Genomic DNA, 20,536 nt, shown 5'->3' on the forward strand with positions numbered 1-20,536 from the left:
TCTCATGACCTGGTGTTTTCAGTGTCTCAGAACAAGTAAATGTTCGCACTGCTCAACACAAATCTCTGCATCTGATCTGAGTTTGGGTCACTCTAATGAGCATTTGGGGACGAACATGTGCCGACCATCTTCCCATACTTGTAATGAGAAGCGCTTATCAACAAAAGAGAAGCATTAAGGGCTCCCTGCATACTTGTATTTAAAGGAATAGGAATGAAAATGAATCCCAAAATGTATGGCCATCCTAGGTGTATATGACTTTTTTCAGTTATATTAAATAATTTCCTGGGTCTTCCCAGCTTTGTATTGGCATTGAATAGTGCCTGAGTGTTTGAAGCTCCAAAACGTGCATCCATCCATCATAAAAGTAATCCATATGACTCCAGTGGGTTAATAAATGCCTTCTGAAGGTTTTTGTAAGAAAAAGATCCATATTTAAAACTTCATAAACTATAATCACTGGCTTCCAGAAACAGTCGTACACGCGTTCACGAGAGAGCCGAGTTCCAACGGAAGTGTGACCTCTGACCCACCGTAGGACATATGACGTTAACTTTATCGCATTTTAAATCACAATCACAATTTTTTTCTGAAAAATCGCCATTCGATTCTTTTCTCCAAATTGTGCAGCCCCAATTCCAGCTTCTTTACAATGCCATATTTTGGAATGTAGTTGTGCAATCTGACTATGAAAAAGTTTGTTATAGTCTCCCAAAACACCGTCAACAACCTTCTGCAACTCAAAAATGTTGATCGTTGTGACCTCAACTTTTTAACTGGAAAATGTACCTCTCGTGTTGGTCCCCATGTCTGCCACCTTCTGAAAAGCATCAAGGAACGCTGAAGCCGCCAACACTGTGGTTCTGTGAAGGGAGTAAACAGCAAAACATTTATAGTCATCAATGCCAGTGCTGATTAAGAACAGCAGGCAGACCTGTTGAAAATCTGATTCACTTCTTGAGAATGCAGATAAAGGCCCGAATGGAGGGCTTGCTGTGGACTTGTGGTCTCATGGCCTTCGCTCGTGCAAATCCATGAAGTCCATGAGACCTCAGGGTGTCCCGTTTGTCATTTTATGATTCAGAAGGGTGCTCATGAGGGCTATTCGACTTTTTGTCGATTCCACATTGGTGTGGCTATTACCCAACAGCAAAATATAGACCGCAAGGGTTGAGGCTGACATTTGGGACAGGACCTATAAGGTGAGCATCATTATCTACAAAACGATTAAATAAATAATCAATAAAAGGACATCTGAAGTGTAAAATCACCTTAGCTGGGAATGTAGTTTTGTAGCCTTTGCAATGAAGTCTTCCCACACCGGGTATGAATACTACAGGAAGGAAGAGACACATATAAGAGAGTTAGTAAGGAGATAAACCTCAAAATCGAACTGCACACATACAGGTACCCCAACACGGACACATTCAGAACTCCATGCACCACAAAGAGAGAGCAAAGCACTTCAGATGAGGACCAGATGTCTCATTGAATACAAACAGTCATGACACTCTTCCATGTGTTTTAGAAGAACATTCTCGACAGAAACACCAGCTAAACTCCGTCCAGGTGTGTCTGTCATCATAGTTTCCTACGCGGTTTAAAAGACCATGTTGTTCCCCAACATAGGATGCTGGTGTTCTCACAATAGGTTTCTTAAAGGGATCGTTTTTTGGAACATAAAAGAGGATATTTTGAAAAATGTATCAGTGTTGGTTTTTTTCGTACACTGAAAGTCAATGGGCACCAAAACTGTTTGATTGCCACCAATAGAGGTTTGGGGTGACATGAGGGTGAGTAAATGTTGACAGAATTTTCATTTCTGAATGAACTATCCTGTAACTAGCTTAACCAGCGTAACACGTCCTTGGTCAAGCAGAACCTCTGTAAACAACAGTAAAATCATAAAAGAATTACTAAGATTTTAATTCCAAAATAATTGTTTATTTTCACACTCCAAGATGCAAGTTTTATACGAAACAAATGAGAAATCAACAAAGGCCTCAGGCTTTCACTCTGGATCAATTCAAGAGAAAGTCTGTCTTTAATAAACAGAAAATTGAAGAGACAGGAAAGAGGAATCCTTTTAAAGCTGTGCTGACAGCTCTTGTTAAGAAACTGGAGAGGTTGGAATAAGGTTGTTTTGCATGGTCTCTGTATCTGTCTGAACAGCCTCAGTCTCTATAGACATTTGTGTTAAAAACGGGTCAAAAATTCTGGCATCGGGGTTGCTGACACAACCGCTAAAGATGGAAAGACACTAGCCACATCGTAGAATACCCGAGATATCTACTGTAAGCAGTGGTTTCTTATTATTTCTTTTAAAAAAATAATTTAATCATGGGAGTCTGACTTTTTTTTGTTTGTTGATGTTGGAATCTAGGTTTTCTTGTGTTTTGGAAGAAAGCTTAATTCTGCTCTGTGTCCCACTGTGCACTTAATATTACACCCTTATGCCGGGGACACACTTAACGACTAGCTGAAACATTCCAAGACTGAACTGAACACACTTACAGACTGTTTCCAATGACTGGAGCAGATTTTAAACACCGACTGTGAACACCGACTGAACGCAACTGTCTCTGACTAGGCGCGTTTGGGCATGATCAGTCGTAAGCATCAAATTACATTCATAATCGGCCTTACAGTCTTTAAGTATGTCCCCGGCTTAAGTTACACACAATCTATGGTTACTACAATACAATTGTGTGGTAAGAGTTTTTTTTTAAAGTTTTTTGGAAGACGTCTCTTATGCTCATCTAAGGCTGCATTTATTTGCTATAAACAAACAAACAGTAACACTCACTGAAATATTGTTAGTTTCTGTTTTCATGGACTTCCAGTTTGTTTTCATTCTCATCATGTGCTCCTTTGTTCAGTTTTCCCTCGCCTCACTATTAGTTCATTTGTGTCAGCTCAGCTGTGCTCTATTAATTATCCTCGTTTGTGTTGCTATATAAGTTGATCCCTCACGTTCATTCTCTGTTTTGTCTACGTTGCTTTAGTGTGTTGCACTGTCTGTTTGTTAATTCGTTGTATCTTTGTCATTAAAACTTCTTCAATTCTACAATTTAAAAAACTCTTTTCTATTTTAATAAGTTACAACATGTAATTTATTCCATTGATGGCAAAGCTGAATTTTCAGCCTCAATGCTCCAATCTTTAGTGTCACATGATCCTTCAGAAATAATTCTGATATGCTGATTTGGTGCTCAAGAAACATTTCTTAGTATTATCACAGTTGGATTATTTGATAAATAAAAGGTTCAAAAGACTAACATTTATTTTAAATATACAACAATGTAAACATCTTTACTGTCACTTTTGATCAACTGAATGTGTCCTTGCTGAATAAAAGTATTAATTCCATTTTTTTTTTTATCGGACTGTCCTCAAACCTTTGAACGGTAGTGTACACACTGTAAATGCATACAATAAGAAAATTGATTTTGACTCACTAACTCCGACTACTCTAAACAGTCAAAGTCAGGTCTATTTAAAGCCCACAGGTGGTTAATTAGCTTTCAGGCAACAAGGACGAAAAAGACACAAGGAGATTGAGACTAAAACTGATGAATAAAGAAGGTTGTTGCAGGTTAAGAACAATCTGCAGATGCTGTGATCAATTCACTTATAGGCCGCAATAGATAATAATACAGTGGCTTAATTCAATAATATGATCATCTTATCATATTTACAGACTTTTAATCAGAAAAGAGCATATTGTTATAACCGGTTTGCTTTTTTTAAAATATATATTTTCATTATCACAGGTTTAAACTTAGTCTAACGTTGTGTGTTATTTTCACTGATTGAGCTATTCAGTTGCACAATAAAGGAAACAGTAAATGTATTTCTCTGTTTTAAAATGTAGGCTAACATTGTAATGAAATATTTACAAATGAATTGATATTAAATCACATCAGAATCAAATTTAGAGCTTGTGAATAGGAATTAGATCGTGTCGAATCAGGAAATAAGTTAGTAAGAATCTAGGATAAAATAGGACTTTCCTAATTATACATTAAAATATCAATGTCTTGCTGTTTTTTGGGGGTTTTTGATGATAGAAGAACCGTGTTGTGATTGGAATCAGTTACAAAGCCCAGATAAGACTTTAAAGAAAAGCCAAATTCTTTAGTTATTTCCTAGGATCCATGCAAGTTCCTGTGGCCAATGAACACATTAAACAAGATGACAGAAAGTCCTAACATTTCAACCCAAGATTGAAACAGTAATGATGTTATTTGTATGGTCAATTTATCATAAAAGCCCTTGAGTTTATCTGAATTCATGGAGACTATCACAGTCACAGTCCAAAAGCTGAAAACAAACAAACACCAAAACGTTTGAAAAAATGTACTATACAAAATTTGTGTGTAGACAGAATTGTCAAAGCTAGAGAAATTTAAAGTAGGCCTACACAATTACAAACATACAGTACAGGCCAAAATTTTGGAAGCATTACTATTTTTAATGTTTTTGAAATAAGTTTTTTCTGCTGATCAAGCCTGCATTTATTTGATCAAAAATACAGAAAAAAAATGTAATATTGTGATATATTATTACAATTTAATTTCAATTGGTTTTCAATTTATTATACTTTAAATTATCATTTATTTCTGTGATGCAAAGCTGAATTTTCAGGATCATTACTCCAGTCTATCACATGATCCTTTAGAAATCATTCTAATATGATGATTCATTATCAAAGTTGGAAACAGTTCTGCTGCTTAATATTTTTTCATAACCTGTGATACATTTTAAGGATACTTTGATGAATAAAAAGTAAAAAAAATTTAAAAGCAGCAAATGTTTTAAAAATAGAAATCTTTTGTAACAACAATATACACTACTGGTCAGTTATTTGGGGTCAGTAATTTTTTTTCTTTCTTTTTTTGAAATAAATCAATACTTTTCTCAGCAAGGATGTGTTAAATTGATAAAAAAGTAATAGTAAAGAAGATTTGGTAACACTTTACAATAAGGTTCATTAGTTAACATTAGTTCATGTATTAAGTAACATGAACTAACAATGAGCAATACATTTGTTACAGTATTTATTAATCTTTGTTAATGTTAGTTAATAAAAATACAACTGTTCATAGTTCATGTTAGTTCACAGTGCATTAACTAATGTTAACAAATTTAACGTTATTTGATTTTAATAACGTATTAGTAAATGATGAAATTAATATTAACTAAGATTAATAAATGCTGAAAAAGTATTGTTCATTCTTAGTTCATGTTAACTAAGGTAGTTAACTAATGTTAACTAATGAACCTTATTGTAAAGTGTTACCGAAGATTTATATTATTAGAATTTTTTTTTTTTTTTTTGGAATAAATGCGGTTCTTTTAAACCTTTTATTCATCCAATATATTAGGCAGCAGAACTGTTTCCAACACTCATAATAAATCAGAATATTAGAATGATTTCTAAAGGATCATGTGATAGACTGGATGTCACATGTGACACTGAAGACTGGAGTAATGATCCTGAAAATTCAGCTTTGCATCACAGAAATAAATGATCATTTAAAGTATAATGAATTGAAAACCAATTATTTTAAATTGTAACAATATATCACAATATTACATTTCTTTCTGTATTTTTGATCAAATAAATGCAGGCTTGATGAGCAGAAGAAACTTCTTTCAAAAACATTAAAAATCGTAATGTTTCCAAACTTTTGGCCTGTACTGTATATATACATAGCATTTATTAAATGAACTGCATGGGTTACACTTTATATACACTTTAGACATTCTTCTAACTATAAGTAAGCTAACTTTGCAACTACATGTCAACTAACTGACTTTTAGACTGTTAGGGTTCAGGTTAGTAGAATAAGTTGACATGTAGTTGCAAAGTTAGAATGTCTGTTGTCAAAATAAAGTGTTAGCAGATATTAAGCAGACTACTAATAGTCTAATGAGAGATAGTTGTAAAGTTACTTATAATTAGTAGAATGTCTAAAGCGGACCATCGAAACAAAGTGTTAAATGTTTTAAACTCATGAGTATAATTATTATTACGTATTTATTTCAATATTAGTTTATTTAATTATTTAAAAGTATGTTTCTGTGTTTTCATTTCATATTATTCTAACAAAAATAGCTGTCATAAACCTTTGGCCACAGCTGTAAACTCTTTTATAGACCTTAGTCTGCCAAGAGAAATCAATGAGTAGAGAAATGTTACAATATGCTAATTTTTGAAGAGGAGTTTGCCCTACCCAATCAAATCATCATCTCTTGACATTACAACACTCTCCGGCTGTACCCTCTTTACGACTGTTGATATACTGCATGTCAAACAAGCTGAACGTTGCCAGGGTTGGTCCCGTGCCAAGTCTGGAGCCGTTCACAACATATGAACTCCAGATCTGGCATCTGGCCACTGAACTTCACTCAAACGCCAACTTTCAGCAATAACATTCACTACTGGAGCCACACAAGAACATGGAAACCATTTATGGAACAGTACGTACAACCACGGGGTTCTGCTTAAGCAACGCAACAGGCTGGAAAGCTCTCCAAAAAAATGTGAAAATAGCTGTAAGAAAAGGAGATCATATCTGAGAGATGGCCATGAGAGGATTAAATGTTACAGGGGAACAGATTAAATTCAGTTTATTTACACAAATGTGCAAAGACCTTGGATCCTTCAACAACATTTTTAACACCTTTTTTTCCCCGTGCATTTTTAATTACATTACACTTTTCACACAATAACATAAGATTTTGGCTTGTCTTCATTAAGGAATACTACAAATGGCTCTTCTTAATAAGATATGTGGTTCAAAAATAGCGCCATGTAATATTATATATCTTATCCTATTCCTAAGGTTGGACCAAATAGCCACTGTGATATCTAAATCAATTACTCCCCAAATTTTGCATAGTTAGAATGAGTTTCTGTGTTACAAACTTTTCTCTTCTGACAAAAATGTATGTAATGCTTTCCTAAATGTATGAATGTCAATATTCTACATACTGCATCGCATACAAAAAGATGTATAAAAGCTGGTTTTGATTCTTTTTACTCAACTGAAAATCACAACAAGGCTCTGAGCAAATGAGATTTTAGCCGAGCTCCACGTTTAAACTCTCTCTGATGCATTAATATGTCTTTATGAGCCATGCATAATCCCTGCGCATTAACATTGCTTTCACAAACCATCAATATGATAGAGGGTCAAAATTTTGACTCGAGTTCAAAATAGTGGTAAATGTCTTTTGGTCATTGGACAACTAATAGCTAGGCAGACTTTTAGTGCACCATTTTCAAATCTGTAAATGGCGAGGACTATATGTCAAATAAAATGAATTGGGTTAAAATGGGATTATATGGTTGTAAAATTCAAAGGACATATGAGCCTCTAAACATGCAATAACAGACCGTGGTGCACATAAAACACTTGACTTTCAAAACATCATTTTACATTTCTGTTCAAGCCTGGAAAAGTGGGTGGTGCCCATGCTTCTTATAAAACCCCTATATTTTGGAGAAAATGTATTTCTTAAGAATTTTGATCATTTCTAGCTAAGCCCCTACCTGGACCTATTTTCTGTGGAAAAATAGTCTTTTTCGTATTTTACGTAGGCCTTTTATTATTACGTACAATAATAATTTGTATTTATCTCAAATAGAATGCACAAAAATATGCTTTAACATATAAAAGGTTCTACAGACATCTACAAAAGGGTTCAATTCTCATTTCACAACAAAGCCCTCCATGCTGAGACCCCCATGTCATTAATCACAGCATCAGTGGTGCAGGCAGCTGGACCCCTAATGAAAACAAAGGCAGTAAAACACAACCATCTTTTTTTCCCCTAAATATCTGCATCAATAAAACAGAACTGGTACCTTCATATCATTGACGATCGCCTGAAACAATCCACCCAGAGCGCCGCACTCCTTCTCCACGCTCTCCATCATGTCACCAAGCCCTTGGTTGTTATTACACGCTCAGTGAATCAACAGAATAGATTAAATGTTCTGATCCAAATAAGCTGATTTCTTTCTTCAGCGATTGAGATGAAAGTGTTCCATCACAGCCGAATACAGACCTCTTGTTGCTTCGGATGCAAATGTGAGCAACATGCAGCAGATGTCGGCAAAAAAAAGAAGAAGAAGGAAACAACAATTGAGGCTGTCGGGTGGCTCTGTGCCCGTTATCCAGGGAATGATGGCTGGGGTCAAAAGATTTGATTCTCCCCTCCCAACCCCCGGTCTAGGATACAGATGACGATTGGGGTATCATACTAACAATCTGTGCTGTCAGATCCGCGTGGACGAGAGGTTTCAGCTTAAACACTGACACTGTAACGGCGATTTTTGGATGAAAGACGGAGTCGAGTGATGCAGCGAAAGACGGACGTGATATTCGATCCTCCAGGTTGGTGGGCGGGATCTTTGCGTTGGGGGCGGGGCTTATGGGTGGACATATGGCAAGTGTGTGCCTGTGTATGTGTGTGTGTGTGTGTGTGTGTGTGTGTGTGTGTGTGTGTGTGTGTGTGTGTGTGTGTGTGTGTGTGTGTGTGTAGGGAGAGGACAATTGAATGGTGGTCCTTTAAAGTAGCTTTAATGTGTCTTTGTGTGGCAGGGACAAAGTTAACTGCACAGCTGCCACTGCAGGCACTTTTTTTAACCCTTTAATTGTCACAACAAGAAAAATATTTTAATATATAAAGAAAATCGGTTTTTTTTAATAAATTAAATAACATAACTTTGACTTAATAGCCTAATTATAATGATGATGGTGAAGTAAAAGACCACTTCACCAGTTTTTTTTTATTTAATTTAATTGTTTTACAAATAGTGATGCCATTTTAATAAACTTTTCACATAAATATCCCTGCGGTGTGACAAAAAAAAAAAAAAAAAAAGTACAAATATTACCTGAATATTACTAAACTTTTTTTTTTTTTTTGAAGTCATAGCTTGCACATTAAACTTTCATTAAATATGAAATTGAGCTCTGAACATTGATGTGATTCAGAGAGTAATCGTGAATCTAATATCTTGGGTGTGGGAAACCTTAAATGAAAAAAAGCACCTAATTTCAAATGGCAAATAAAAGTGATTAGAAATGTTATAAGCAAAGCGGTGCATTTTGTAGTCCTGAAGGAAATCCTAAACTGTGATCTAACTGCATAGGGCAAAGTGTCCTAAATCTTGACCTCGCTGCTGGACACTGTCCCTCGAGAGATAAATGAGAGAAGTGGATACAAAAATTCATTACAGCCCTCTCCTACAGCATATCATATATCCATCTTCTTTTAACTGGTCATCTCCACAAGCATATCTCCTACATACTGTTGCCATAATGCTATTTGACCATAAAATTCTGATTACCTTCGCTCCCCAAATTCTGGAAAGGATGTTATGCAAGTACTTATAGTTATGTAATGTGGTTGAGAAATGGAAGGAGAGAGTCCCATATCAAATAAACACTTTCTGACTTTGAGCCACAGTTTTCCACCACAGTTTCTACAAAAGCACTTAATACAGGAACCAGATAGTTTAAAATTAGCATGACCACAGACTGCAGTGGGCATGATTGGTTTACTAAATTTCCAAACTAAATTTCCAAAATGTAACTTTAATTAAAAATGATAAGACTGTCCTGTTAATCTTTTGTGTGAGTGTAAGTTTTATATTAGTAAATGAATGTATATACACTTCTGGGCAAAGAAAAAAAAAATGGACCAAGCCCAAAATGGCTAAACACTAAGCTTTTAACTGTCATAACCACAAATTATTGGTCAGGAAATTAGCCAAATTTAAAAAGACATTGCTGTCTGAAATCAGAATTACGTTTTTTGGCAGAACATGGGAAGTTGTGTGTGGAGCGATGAATAACAATGAAACATGAGTTGCATGGTGACGCTCCAGAGCGATGTCTTCGAAAATATGCGAGAAATATAATAATAAATGCATCCACAGTGAAACATGTAGGAAGAGGTGTCATTGCGTGGTGGCCTTTTTAGCTGCTGGTATTGGTGAGCTACTTCACTGTGAAAGTATTATAATGCTTTGGAGTACAGGAGAATATTGCAGAATGGCTTGCTTCTCACAAATGAAAAGTTATTATCTAAAGAGGAATGATCAAATGTTTTGCTTTCATAGAGACAATGCTGCGGCCCAAATTGCAAATCTGTGTTGAAAATTGTGTGCTACTTAATATTCTTGTGGCAATAGCCTACATTATTTTAGGTTTCTTTGATGAATATAACGTTCCAAAGAACAGCATTTATTTGAAACAGAAATCTTTTGTAACATTATAAATGTCTTTACTGTCACTTATGATCGATTTAAAGGCATGAGTTGCCAGTATGAGTTGCTTTCTTCTGCTGAACACAAAAGAAGAGCAACTAAAACAGGCCCAAGGCCTCATTTACTTGGGAAAAAACACACTATGGAAGTCAATAGGGCTCATCAAATGTTTGGTGAGCCCTATTGACTTAGATAGTGTGTTTTTTCCTAGAAGTAAATGAGGCCTTGGGCCTATTTTGTGTTCAACAGAAGAAAGAAACTCATACAGGTTTGAAACAACATGAGGATGAGGAAATTATGACAGAATTTTCATTTTTGGGTGAACTATCCCTTTAATTCAACCTTGCTTGATAAAAGCATTAATTTCTTTAAAACAATCTTACTGACCCAAACTTTTTAACAGTAGTGTGTATATAGCCCTATAATTATCAATAAAATATTATATCTGAGTGTATTATTAATTTTCATGTTCATTTACGCTTGGACTTCATATTTTGGCTCAACCATCCACACATACAAACGACACACAAAAAATCAAGAACTTGCAATAGACTGCAAGTAGCATATATGTATTCTAAAACTGAATTTCAGCAATAAGCAAACCACTTTAGTGAACCACTAAAGCTGTTTTGATATAGTTATAATAAATGAGCCAACTGCATATAACTGACCACAATGAAGCTGTGACCACAATTTCCTGGAGTAGTGCTAAAGAAATCTAAAAGCCCCCCAGAACTTTTCCAAAGGAGGAGGATGTTGTTGTGTTTCTCACATCACTTACAACCAGGAACATTCTGTTCTTTAAAACAGCTGAATTCCTCCAAAAAGATAAAGTCAAGGAACCACCTCCGACCTTCACGGTATTTAGGAGGCTGTAAACCTCATATTTGACAGGTTTGGCCGAGCCAGAATGGGAGCTTGATGTTCTTCAGTACAGCTCTTATGTACATGATGTCTCTATTGGGCCTTTTTTTAGATGATACTACCACACGTACACTCCATCAGTGAACCTCTATGACTCTCACAATTGAAAAAAAAAAAGGAACAGAAAGCACAGTCTGCATTAGATCATTTCTAAAAACAGAGCTGAAACTTTATAATCTGTGATGGGATCACTCTCACCTTTCCTTTATTATTTTTATTCATTAACAGAGTTATGATGTGGGATGAAAACAAGCAACGACTGGCAAGTATGAACTTCTTAAGATCACGCACATATGTTTTGGGTAACAGTTATTTTTATGAGCATGGTGGTACTTAAAATACCATTCTAACCATAGTCTGTCTCCTGACTGGAGGAGAACCATCTGTGGTACCGTCACATTCATTCCTCCCGGCCCCTCGCTGTCCCTGCTGAGTGAGGAGTCGGTGGGTTGCAGGGATTCCGGGTGCTTGAGCCACGCTGGGGCCTTTACTGAGTATATTTGAGCCAGTGGAATTTCCTCTTGCACAGCCCGCTAAGCCAAAGGATTCCTGAGGATCTGCTAAACAGCAAGAAGGCACGTGCATCTCCCTGTGCTTGTGAAAGAGACAGAGAAAACAGATAGTAAAATATGCAGAGAGCATGAAGCAATAGAGAATGATAGACAGTGTCTTTCCAATGAGAGGTAGGTTATTAAACGCAGAAATATTTAAACATCTACTCTACCAATCAAAATTTTGGGGTCAGTAAGATTTTTTATTTTTTTTTAGGATATTCAGGACACATTCAATTGATTAAAAGTGTCAGTTAAAGCCATTTATAATGTTATAAAAAAATATATAAATATAAATGCTGTTCTTTTTAACTTTATAATCATCAGAGTATCCTGAAAAAAGTGTATCATCAAAAATATTAAACTGTTTTCAACATTGATAATAAATGTTTCTTGAGCACCAAATCATATAAGAATGATTTCTGAAGGATCATGTGACACCGAAGACTGGAGAAATGATTGCTAAAAATTTAGCTTTGCCATCACAGGAATAAATTACATTTTTATGTAATACAAAAAACTGTTATTTTTAATTGTAATATTAATTCACAATATTTCATTTTTAATCAAATAAATGCCGCCTTGGTAAGCATAAGACCTATCCATACTTAGTCACTTATGCAATAGTTCAAGATCTCTAAACTATGTAAACATAAGCAAACAATGATATATTGTGTTTATCCCATTTCAAGTGTGTTACACAAGACAGGAAGTTTGACAGGGACAGCCAACCATAGTTTAATCACTGGACATAGTGTTCTCAGTGTAAAGAGATATCTGTGAAATTGCGCATTTATAAACATACAGTAGCCTCGGTAAGTATTTGGACACTTAATTCACTTAAAATGTCTGAAAGTCCCTGCATAGATATAAAACATCTGTATTATTATCATATACATTATTTTAGTAGATGTATGAAATCAGTTCCTCTCAAGTTCATAGACTAGCAGGCACAGATGTAGCTCATCATATAAACTATGAACATGATAAACCAGAAGACAGACTGAAGTGTACAAATACTTTTGGGGTGCGCTTTATTACAATTAAAATTAAAACCTTTTGTTCCTCCTCAGTTTTACCCGAAGCACAAATCAGGTGCTAGATAGAACGATCTTAATATGAAACAGCTTTAGTGATTTTTACAAACACCTTTGTGATATTACGTTCTGCACTGCACAGCTGCTTATTCTAGCAAACAAAGAAAGATGTTTGTGTCAAGAAATCAGAGAAGTTCTTTAAATAAACCAGCGAGAGGAGAGAATCTGCTGGCTTTGCTTGCTATCTTCCTCTCTTCCTCTTTCATTCTGTGTCATTACATCTGGCTGCCAAGAAGTAGCATGACAAATGTATTTTCCCTCTCCTCTAGTTTTCTTTCGGGCAGAACATTCTCTGACCACATGAACCGCACAAGGATTCTAAACAGAGGCCAAAGGTATCACAGACAGGCTGCAGGAACAGAGAAAGACTCTTAATGAGAGAGGGAATTGTGTCTCTAAACTAGAATTGCAAAGGTCAATTTAAGAAATGAACCGACTATATCTCTTCAGAGACTACCGCACTGTATTGACATGTAGCAGCAATTCGCATACCTAAATTAATGACATAAAAATAAAGGATGAGGATGCACAGGGCCCTCAAGTCTAAATGGAGTTTCTAGTGTAATAATGCAGCTTTCTAGAAACTAATACTGTGAAATGTTATTGGAGAAAGAGCAAAAGAAGTGTAAATGTTGCCCTCTGCTGGATTTCATGTCAAATGGTCCAGAATTCCATTGACTTCCATTTCCTTTCCAACAAGTTTAAGTGTCAAAAAACAACTGAGGATAAGAATTAGAAACATCAAAAGCAGAAAAGTTACCAATTGTATTTTTTTAATCAATCATTCTAATTTTCTTGACAAATCGATTAAAAAATATACAACAAAATCAAATGTGATCAATTTAAAAAAATACTTATTTTACAGTACATCGTCAGATTCCTTTGCATAATTGCGTGATTTGTCTGGACTCTGCATTCGTGACTGTGGTCAGGTTGACAAACTGTTTTAGAAGATAAGTTAATACTCTTTCAGATACTGAAATATATGGCTGTGGGGGTTTGGCAAAAACCAGAAAAATATTTCAGGCCTAAATGTAAACCATACAGACATTTGCATTGCAGCATTTCAGTGTAATAATTATGTCAGCATTAATGCTGGATAGTGACGTGCTTTGAATAAAATAAAATAAAATAAAATAAAATAAAATAAAATAAAATAAAATAAAATAAAATAAAATAAAATAAAATAAAATAAAATAAAATAAAATAAAATAAAATAAAATAAAATAAAATAAAATAAAATAAAATAAAATAAAATAAAATGGTACTATAAATCACAAACTTGCAAAATAATTTATGCTAAAATCTCCCAATTAAATTGCATGATGGTGCAGGTCTGCTGATGGTTCGGTTGTGCCTAGTTCATCTCTGTCAAACACTAGCACACAACAGGCTAAAAGGCTGAAAAATAATAAAATGTACACTCACTCTGTAAAAAAACTTTTCAAAGTCTGTATGTGACAAATGGTACAAATGTAAAGCCTTGACGATGTAAAAATAAGCAATCTCAAAGAGCCGTCTCCTTAGATTCTGCAACCACTGGTGCCGGACGGAAGGTCAGAATCTCAGTGAAGGTGAGTCCTGGGGTCAAAGAAGGAATAGAAAGAATGGAAGTGGACGGAGGAAGAGAGTTATTGGTTATTTCTTTAGCTCTTTGGAATAAACTATCACACCTATAAGAAATACTTGCTAATTAATGCCTTATGCATCTTTAAACAAACGTTAAAACTAGTTGTCTCATCCATTACACCAATTACTGTGAAGTTAAAGTCACTCATATCAAGCCTTATCAGCTCAAACCTACGTTTCCATTGCTCCACTGACTGATCAGCCTCATCTAGTGAATGGTCATACGGTGGGGCCTCAGTCTCCTCCTCTGGTTCACGAAACTCCGAGAAGAAAGGAAGAGCCAGTCCCTCTGCCGCTGTTATTCTGCTCTCAGGGTCTAAGAGCAGCATGCTGTCTAACACATTAATCGCTGAAAGGGAGAGCAACATAGAGTCAATATCACACACAATTATGCGACATTCGAAATTGTTTTCATCAAATGTATGCATGAAAGATGTACTTGGATCAAATAGTGTAGAGCATGGTGCTAACCAGAGTTGGGTAAGTTCCTCTAAAAAGGTAATTGATTAGTAGCTACTAATTACATCTTCAACAGTGTAATTACATTACTGTACTAATTACTCAAAAAAAAAAAAAAAGGTATTACTTTCTAAATCCTCTATCAATCTCAACCAGTTGAACAACACAAGAATAAACATAAAACTGCTCTTTTAATTCTTTCAAATAAATAATATAAAATTGCATACATTATTCTTGAAATGACCAAAGTATTTAAAGGGAGAAGGTTACATTAAAAACAAGTAACATTAACATTTAAAATAAGACATTTACATTTTGATGATAAACACACTAATGTTTTATATAGAATTGTCTATACAGTATTTAATGCAATTACATCAGAAGTAACTAATTCAATTACAGAAAAAATAAGAATAATCCCTTACTTTACTTTTTCAAAGGAAAAGTAATTGAATTCCAGTTATTAATTGTAATTAAATGCATGAACTGACTGCAATAAAAGTTGTGGTTACACTTTATTTTAAGGTGTCTGTGTTACAGTTTAATTATACTTAGGGTTAGGGTTAGGAATAGAGGTTGGTTTAGGGTTAGTTGCATGTAATTATGCATAATTTATAGTTAGTACTACAGTAACTACATGTAACGTGTAACAAGAACACTGTAAAATAAAGGGTTACCAAAGTTGCTTTGAATAAAAGCATCTGCCAAATGCATAAATGTAAACGTAGCTCATATATAACTTGTCCATGGACTTTTATAATGATCAAGATTTTAGGTTAACATTTATATGAATGAGTTTCTTTCTTTTAAACTTAACATGACATTAACTTTTAAGCTTTCCTTCACAAGTTTATTTAAAAGTGATCCTGGTGTATATCTGGATTTATAAAAGTACAAATATTAAAAGTATAAAATTGCATGCATATTAAATAAAGATAATTGCATAATAAAAAAAAAGAATAAAACAATTACCAAAATACTTTCACAAAATTATATGAATACTATTTAATAAATGATAACAATAATTAAAAACATATTAAAAACAAACACTAATCCCCTTTTTTTTTGCATTGATTGAGCAAAACACTTTCAAAACACTCTTACCTTGTGGGTTAACGTTTGGTAACAATGCCCAAAGATCTTTCTTTTTAAGTTTTGGCAACTTTGCTATGTAGTTTCTAGCCTAGAAAAAAGAATATACCATGTGACTTTGGATTTTCACATCTCGAAAGTATTCATTATATATCTGGAGAGAGTTCTGCAAACTAATCTTAGTAGGAAAATATGAATGAAACACACATCTTCAGACTGTAGTTTGGCTGTGAACTCTTTTGTTGGCGTCCCTGTAATCTTCATGATCTCCATCAGCTGATCCAAGTCTGACGGAAAATGGTCAAGGATTCAAATACACTGGGGATGAGACTTAGGGACATAATCACCACATCAAAACCACAATTACATAAAAAATAAAGTTGTCCAGCAAGGAAGGATACGGTCATTTCCTTTGAACAGTGGTTTCCCTAGCAGCATCTCTGCCATGATGCATCCGACCGACCAGATGTCCACTGAGGGGAAAATTCAAACAAACACAATACATACAGTATCTCTGTATTTAAATATATAATTAATTAAGCACTTTCTATTGCTTTTATGAGAGCAGCACTGATATATAACCACTATATATATAACCTTTAACCACTAATCTATAATAAATTATATAAAAAAAATACAATATTATTATTATTTATGATATTTAAGAACAACATATAGAGATCAGAGCATGAAATGTGAGACTAACCAGTCTGTGTGTAATGCATCCAGCTAAGAATGACCTCAGGCGCTCTGTACCAGCGTGTCACAACATAACCCGTCATTTCACTGTCTGTTTGCCGTGCTAGACCGAAATCCAGGATCTATAATGTAAGACAGGGAACAATAAGGCTTCAAATAAATCTTAATCTCTACAAAAGGCATACAGGATTAATACATGCACGTGGTGAGATACCTTAAGCTCACACTCCTCATTTACTGCCAGATTGCCTGGTTTGAGATCCTGCAAGGCATCAGATGAGGTTAGTGGTTTCGTAGTGAGAAATACATGTTTACATATGTGTTTAAGACTGACACAGCTGTGCTCACCCTATGAATGATTCCAGCAGCATGGATATACTGTAAACACAAAGCGAGTCATGAAAATATGTTTGCGAGGGTGTGTAAGCCTGCATTATTACAATACTCACTTTGAGTCCTCTCAAAATCTGGTAGACCAGATACTGGACCTTGTCCTCTGACAGTCTTTGCATTTTCATCAACTTTCCAAGATCAGTAGCCATAAAAGGCATGACCAAGTAACTGTGCAAAAGACGAGGAGAATCAGAAAATGATCATGCCTCCATACATCCAAAAAACAAGCTGTCAAAGCATGACAGTTTAAGATTGTAAAATACTCACAAGTCATGGAATCTGTCTAGAGAAAGGTCTGCAGTGAAAACATCCACAAGTCCAATAACCTGTACCAATTTAAAAAGAGAAAGTGGTTGCCAAATACAGCACAACATGAGACTGTAAATCTGTTTATTTACAACAGGGCAGATGTGAGTGCCCAGAGCATGCAGTATTAATCTTTGGTGTCCTACATTATCATGCTTCATGTGTTTGAGCAGCCTGAGCTCCCGATAAGCTCTTTTGGCAAACAGATCAGATTGGAAGGGACGATGGAGTTTCTTGATGGCAACCTTTGCCCCTGTCCTCCGGTCAAGCGCATAGCTGAGGAGTGAATCACCAGTTGTAAACAATTACATTAGAAATGTAATTAGAAAACAGATACATAGTAGAATTTACCACAAAATAAGCTTGCTTTCGCAAGAGAAACGCCTATGCACAAAGAATTGAACATTTGAACACATACTGTAGCTATGGTACATTTTTTTTTTTTTTTTTTTTATGATCAATAAGGTGACAACAAATGTTTTTACATTGCTTTAACTCATCAAAAAGAGTTTAGCAATTTTCAACCTTTTTTTATAATTTACAAGATTCCGCTTTTTTTTAAAGTCAATTAAATGTCATTCAAGTTGAAATCACTAAAACGTCCAAGTTGATTGTACTTAAAAATGTGAAGGAATAGTTCACTTAAAAATAAAACATCTGTCATCATTTACCCACCCTCAAGTTGTTTCAAACCTGTATGAATTTCTTTCTTCTGCTGAACACAAAGGGAGATACTTTGAAGAATGTCGGTAACCAAACATTTGATGTACCCCATTGACTTCCATAGTAGGAAAAAAATACTATGGAAGTCAATGGGGTACATCAACTGTTTGGTTACCGACTGTCTTCAACATATCTTCTTTTGTGTTCAGCAGAAAAAAGAAATGCATACAGCAGATTTGAAACAACTTGAGGGTGAGTAAATGATGACAACATTTTCATTTTTAAGTAAACTATAAGGCAGCAACTTTTATTTTTTACAGTGTAGCCTATATTTAAATTTTTCTTAAGTGATCTATTTGAATCAATATGAAGGTCTGGTCTGAAGACTGATTTTAGGGGTAGTGAGTGATATTATATTATTATATATTTTTTATAATATTAATATAATATAATTTCAAAGTACAAATGTTGCTATTTACTAAATTAATGGCAGATTAAGTTGTGGGACGTGCCTCAAGACGCGAACAGTGGTTACTCGGAGATAATCCTCTGGGACTTTTTAAAGGAAGCATGAAACGTAATAAACCATCATCACCTGGCCACGCATTAGTCAACAGCTGCCATCTTACAATTATTAACCACAACGCTGTTTTGCAGGCACTTAATTTTGAAACTCTCATTTTCTGTGTTTATCTTAAATATCCCTGTAAACACGCATGAATAAAACATATGACTCACAAATATGCTACAATTTGGATCGCATCAAAACATTTTAGAGGCATCTTTATCACAAAATAGTCTAAAAAAAATTCCCTTGTGCTCGCCTATACCGACGTTCACATAATTTCTGAATAGATCCCAGTGCACATTTTGTTCTGCTACAGTGACGATGCATTAAGTGTTTTTAACATATAAATCACGACTCTTTCCCGGAAGTGGGCTACAGAAAATGAGAGCAATTACTCACCATACTGTACCATATGCCCCCGTCCCCACCTGTTTCAGATCTTTGTATCTCTCCGGGACTTCCCAAGCGGTTTTATTTACCTCCTGGCGATAATATCCAGGTCTTGATCGGACTGACATATTGGTGAATACCCCTTTAAATGTGCTGTCCCGAGTACCACAGCTGTGATTTCCAGGTTTACCTGAACACGGATAATAGCAATCTACCTGTCCGCGTTCAGGCTGTGCGTGTGCGCGTAACCGCTCCCTCTCCGGCGTGGCTGTTTATGGCAAGCCGTTTGAACAGTTATTGCGTAAACTGAACTAATATTCATTTTTATGTTACTACCTACTAGTAATAATAAAATAAAATAAATAATCTAGGGTATCTTTATATTCTTCTTTTTTGTGTCACTAAGAGCTATTTTTTAGATACTAGCTGTTAGTGACTAGTGTAAAGTCCTTTTCAAGGAAAGTCTGTTCACTAGGCAGCGCATCGCCTCCGGGCAGCCAAGACCAAATCCTATCTATTTGAATGGGGAATCCTAAAATCTCTTGAAAATGTCAAATCAGCCACCAAATCTGACATTAACTGTCCCATAATTGTTGTTTCTTATGCTCAAATAGCATTAAAAATGCTTATTTTTCAGGCTAGACGAGCCAATTTGCATATGCAGTCCTATACGAGAATCTCAGGTTTCTCAGGTTAAAAAACTAGTGTCATTTCACTTGAGTACTACGATAACTGTCTGGAATACTAACTATTTAAAGTAAAAGATCAAATAAAACCGAAAGAGGACATGAGCACAAATGGAAAACATGGTTAAGATAATAACATTCAGAAATGAATAGTTGATAACTGAACCACAGACTCCAAAAGAATTCAATGGCAATAACATTTGTTACCAGTATAAATAATTACTTGGCACTATTAGGGTAGTGACTAATACAAAAAAGGAATAAATGCTATTATATAATGAATATAATAGAATCAAGATGATAGAGGAAGTTCTTAGTATTTAATAATAAAATTGAAAAATACTTTGTCACTGTTGGATTACTTGCTAATAATTAGAAGTATTAGAACCATAAAATCTATACTAGTTGGTTTTAAGGAATGAATGTCAAAACAGCTTTCCATACATGAGTTGCATTACTGAGATCCAAGAACATGTTTGTCCTTCAGTGAATTTGAGAACTGCTGCATGTTCTTCCAAAGCCTTGAAAATGATTAAAACGAGGGCTTTGGGAGTCCCATAAGTTTTGGTATTTTACAATATGAACAAAGAATGCTTGTTTCCTGTTATATGCCATAGATTACAGGGGGATTTTTATTTTTTTTATCTTCAAGTATTTGACACTGTTTAAATCTGCCTTAGTATTTTTAGGTGCACACCTAAACCTGTGTTAACATGTTGAAGCATTGGGCCCCAGGGATTGACATTCCTCCCTAAATGAAAACAATGGAAATTGCTTCACCACACACTCTC

General features: G+C 35.0%; 2 protein-coding genes and 1 long non-coding RNA gene across 7 annotated transcripts in view; 1 reads left to right on the forward strand and 2 right to left on the reverse strand.

Moving 5' to 3' along the window:
- mtss1la (MTSS I-BAR domain containing 2a) overlaps positions 1 to 8,350 on the reverse strand; it is a 34,013-nt gene extending 25,663 nt beyond the window's left edge. For 3 of the 4 annotated variants that reach the window (XM_082181934.1, XM_082181933.1, XM_082181931.1), the window contains exons 1-3: positions 7,877 to 8,349; positions 1,272 to 1,333; positions 790 to 863 (exon numbers count right to left, since the gene is read on the reverse strand). In XM_082181934.1, the coding sequence (XP_082038060.1) occupies positions 790 to 863; positions 1,272 to 1,333; positions 7,877 to 7,948 (208 nt within the window). In that variant the 5' untranslated portion in view covers positions 7,949 to 8,349. Of the gene's footprint in view, positions 1 to 789; positions 864 to 1,271; positions 1,334 to 7,876 lie in introns of all 4 variants that reach the window. The other variant, XM_082181932.1, reaches the window with a different exon arrangement.
- Positions 8,276 to 14,123, forward strand: LOC309507681. Of its 2 annotated transcripts, XR_014209205.1 has the most exons (3): positions 8,276 to 8,408; positions 11,441 to 11,478; positions 11,569 to 14,123. It is a non-coding gene; the product is annotated as an uncharacterized lncRNA (long non-coding RNA). The 2 variants fall into 2 exon arrangements; XR_014209204.1 differs by having other exon boundaries at positions 11,441 to 14,123.
- mapk12a (mitogen-activated protein kinase 12a) lies at positions 13,613 to 19,311 on the reverse strand. Its single transcript, XM_082181996.1, has 12 exons — positions 19,069 to 19,311; positions 17,585 to 17,714; positions 17,400 to 17,458; positions 17,189 to 17,300; positions 17,088 to 17,117; positions 16,954 to 17,001; positions 16,747 to 16,861; positions 16,442 to 16,513; positions 16,248 to 16,327; positions 16,053 to 16,131; positions 14,665 to 14,838; positions 13,613 to 14,441 (listed from the first exon to the last, which is right to left on the reverse strand). The coding sequence occupies exons 1-12, from the start codon at positions 19,185 to 19,187 to the stop codon at positions 14,368 to 14,370; spliced, it is 1,092 nt and encodes a 363-aa protein (XP_082038122.1). The 5' UTR covers positions 19,188 to 19,311; the 3' UTR covers positions 13,613 to 14,367.
- Between the last annotated feature and the right edge of the window lie 1,225 nt (positions 19,312 to 20,536).

This window comes from Leuciscus leuciscus, assembly GCF_965113295.1.
Source record: "Leuciscus leuciscus genome assembly, chromosome: 10".
Taxonomy (NCBI): Eukaryota; Metazoa; Chordata; class Actinopteri; order Cypriniformes; family Leuciscidae; genus Leuciscus; species Leuciscus leuciscus.

What these genes read in the sequence shown, in the direction of transcription:
- mapk12a (XM_082181996.1), bottom strand. Translation starts at nt 19,187, where the DNA reads ATGTCAGTCCGATCAAGACCTGGATATTATCGCCAGGAGGTAAATAAA. An exon ending in AGATTTTGAGAGGACTCAAA is followed by an intron (nt 17,118 to 17,188) that starts GTGAGTATTGTA and finishes TTGTGTTTACAG; the next exon opens with TATATCCATGCTGCTGGAAT. An exon ending in CTGCTGGAATCATTCATAGG is followed by an intron (nt 17,002 to 17,087) that starts GTGAGCACAGCT and finishes GATGCCTTGCAG; the next exon opens with GATCTCAAACCAGGCAATCT.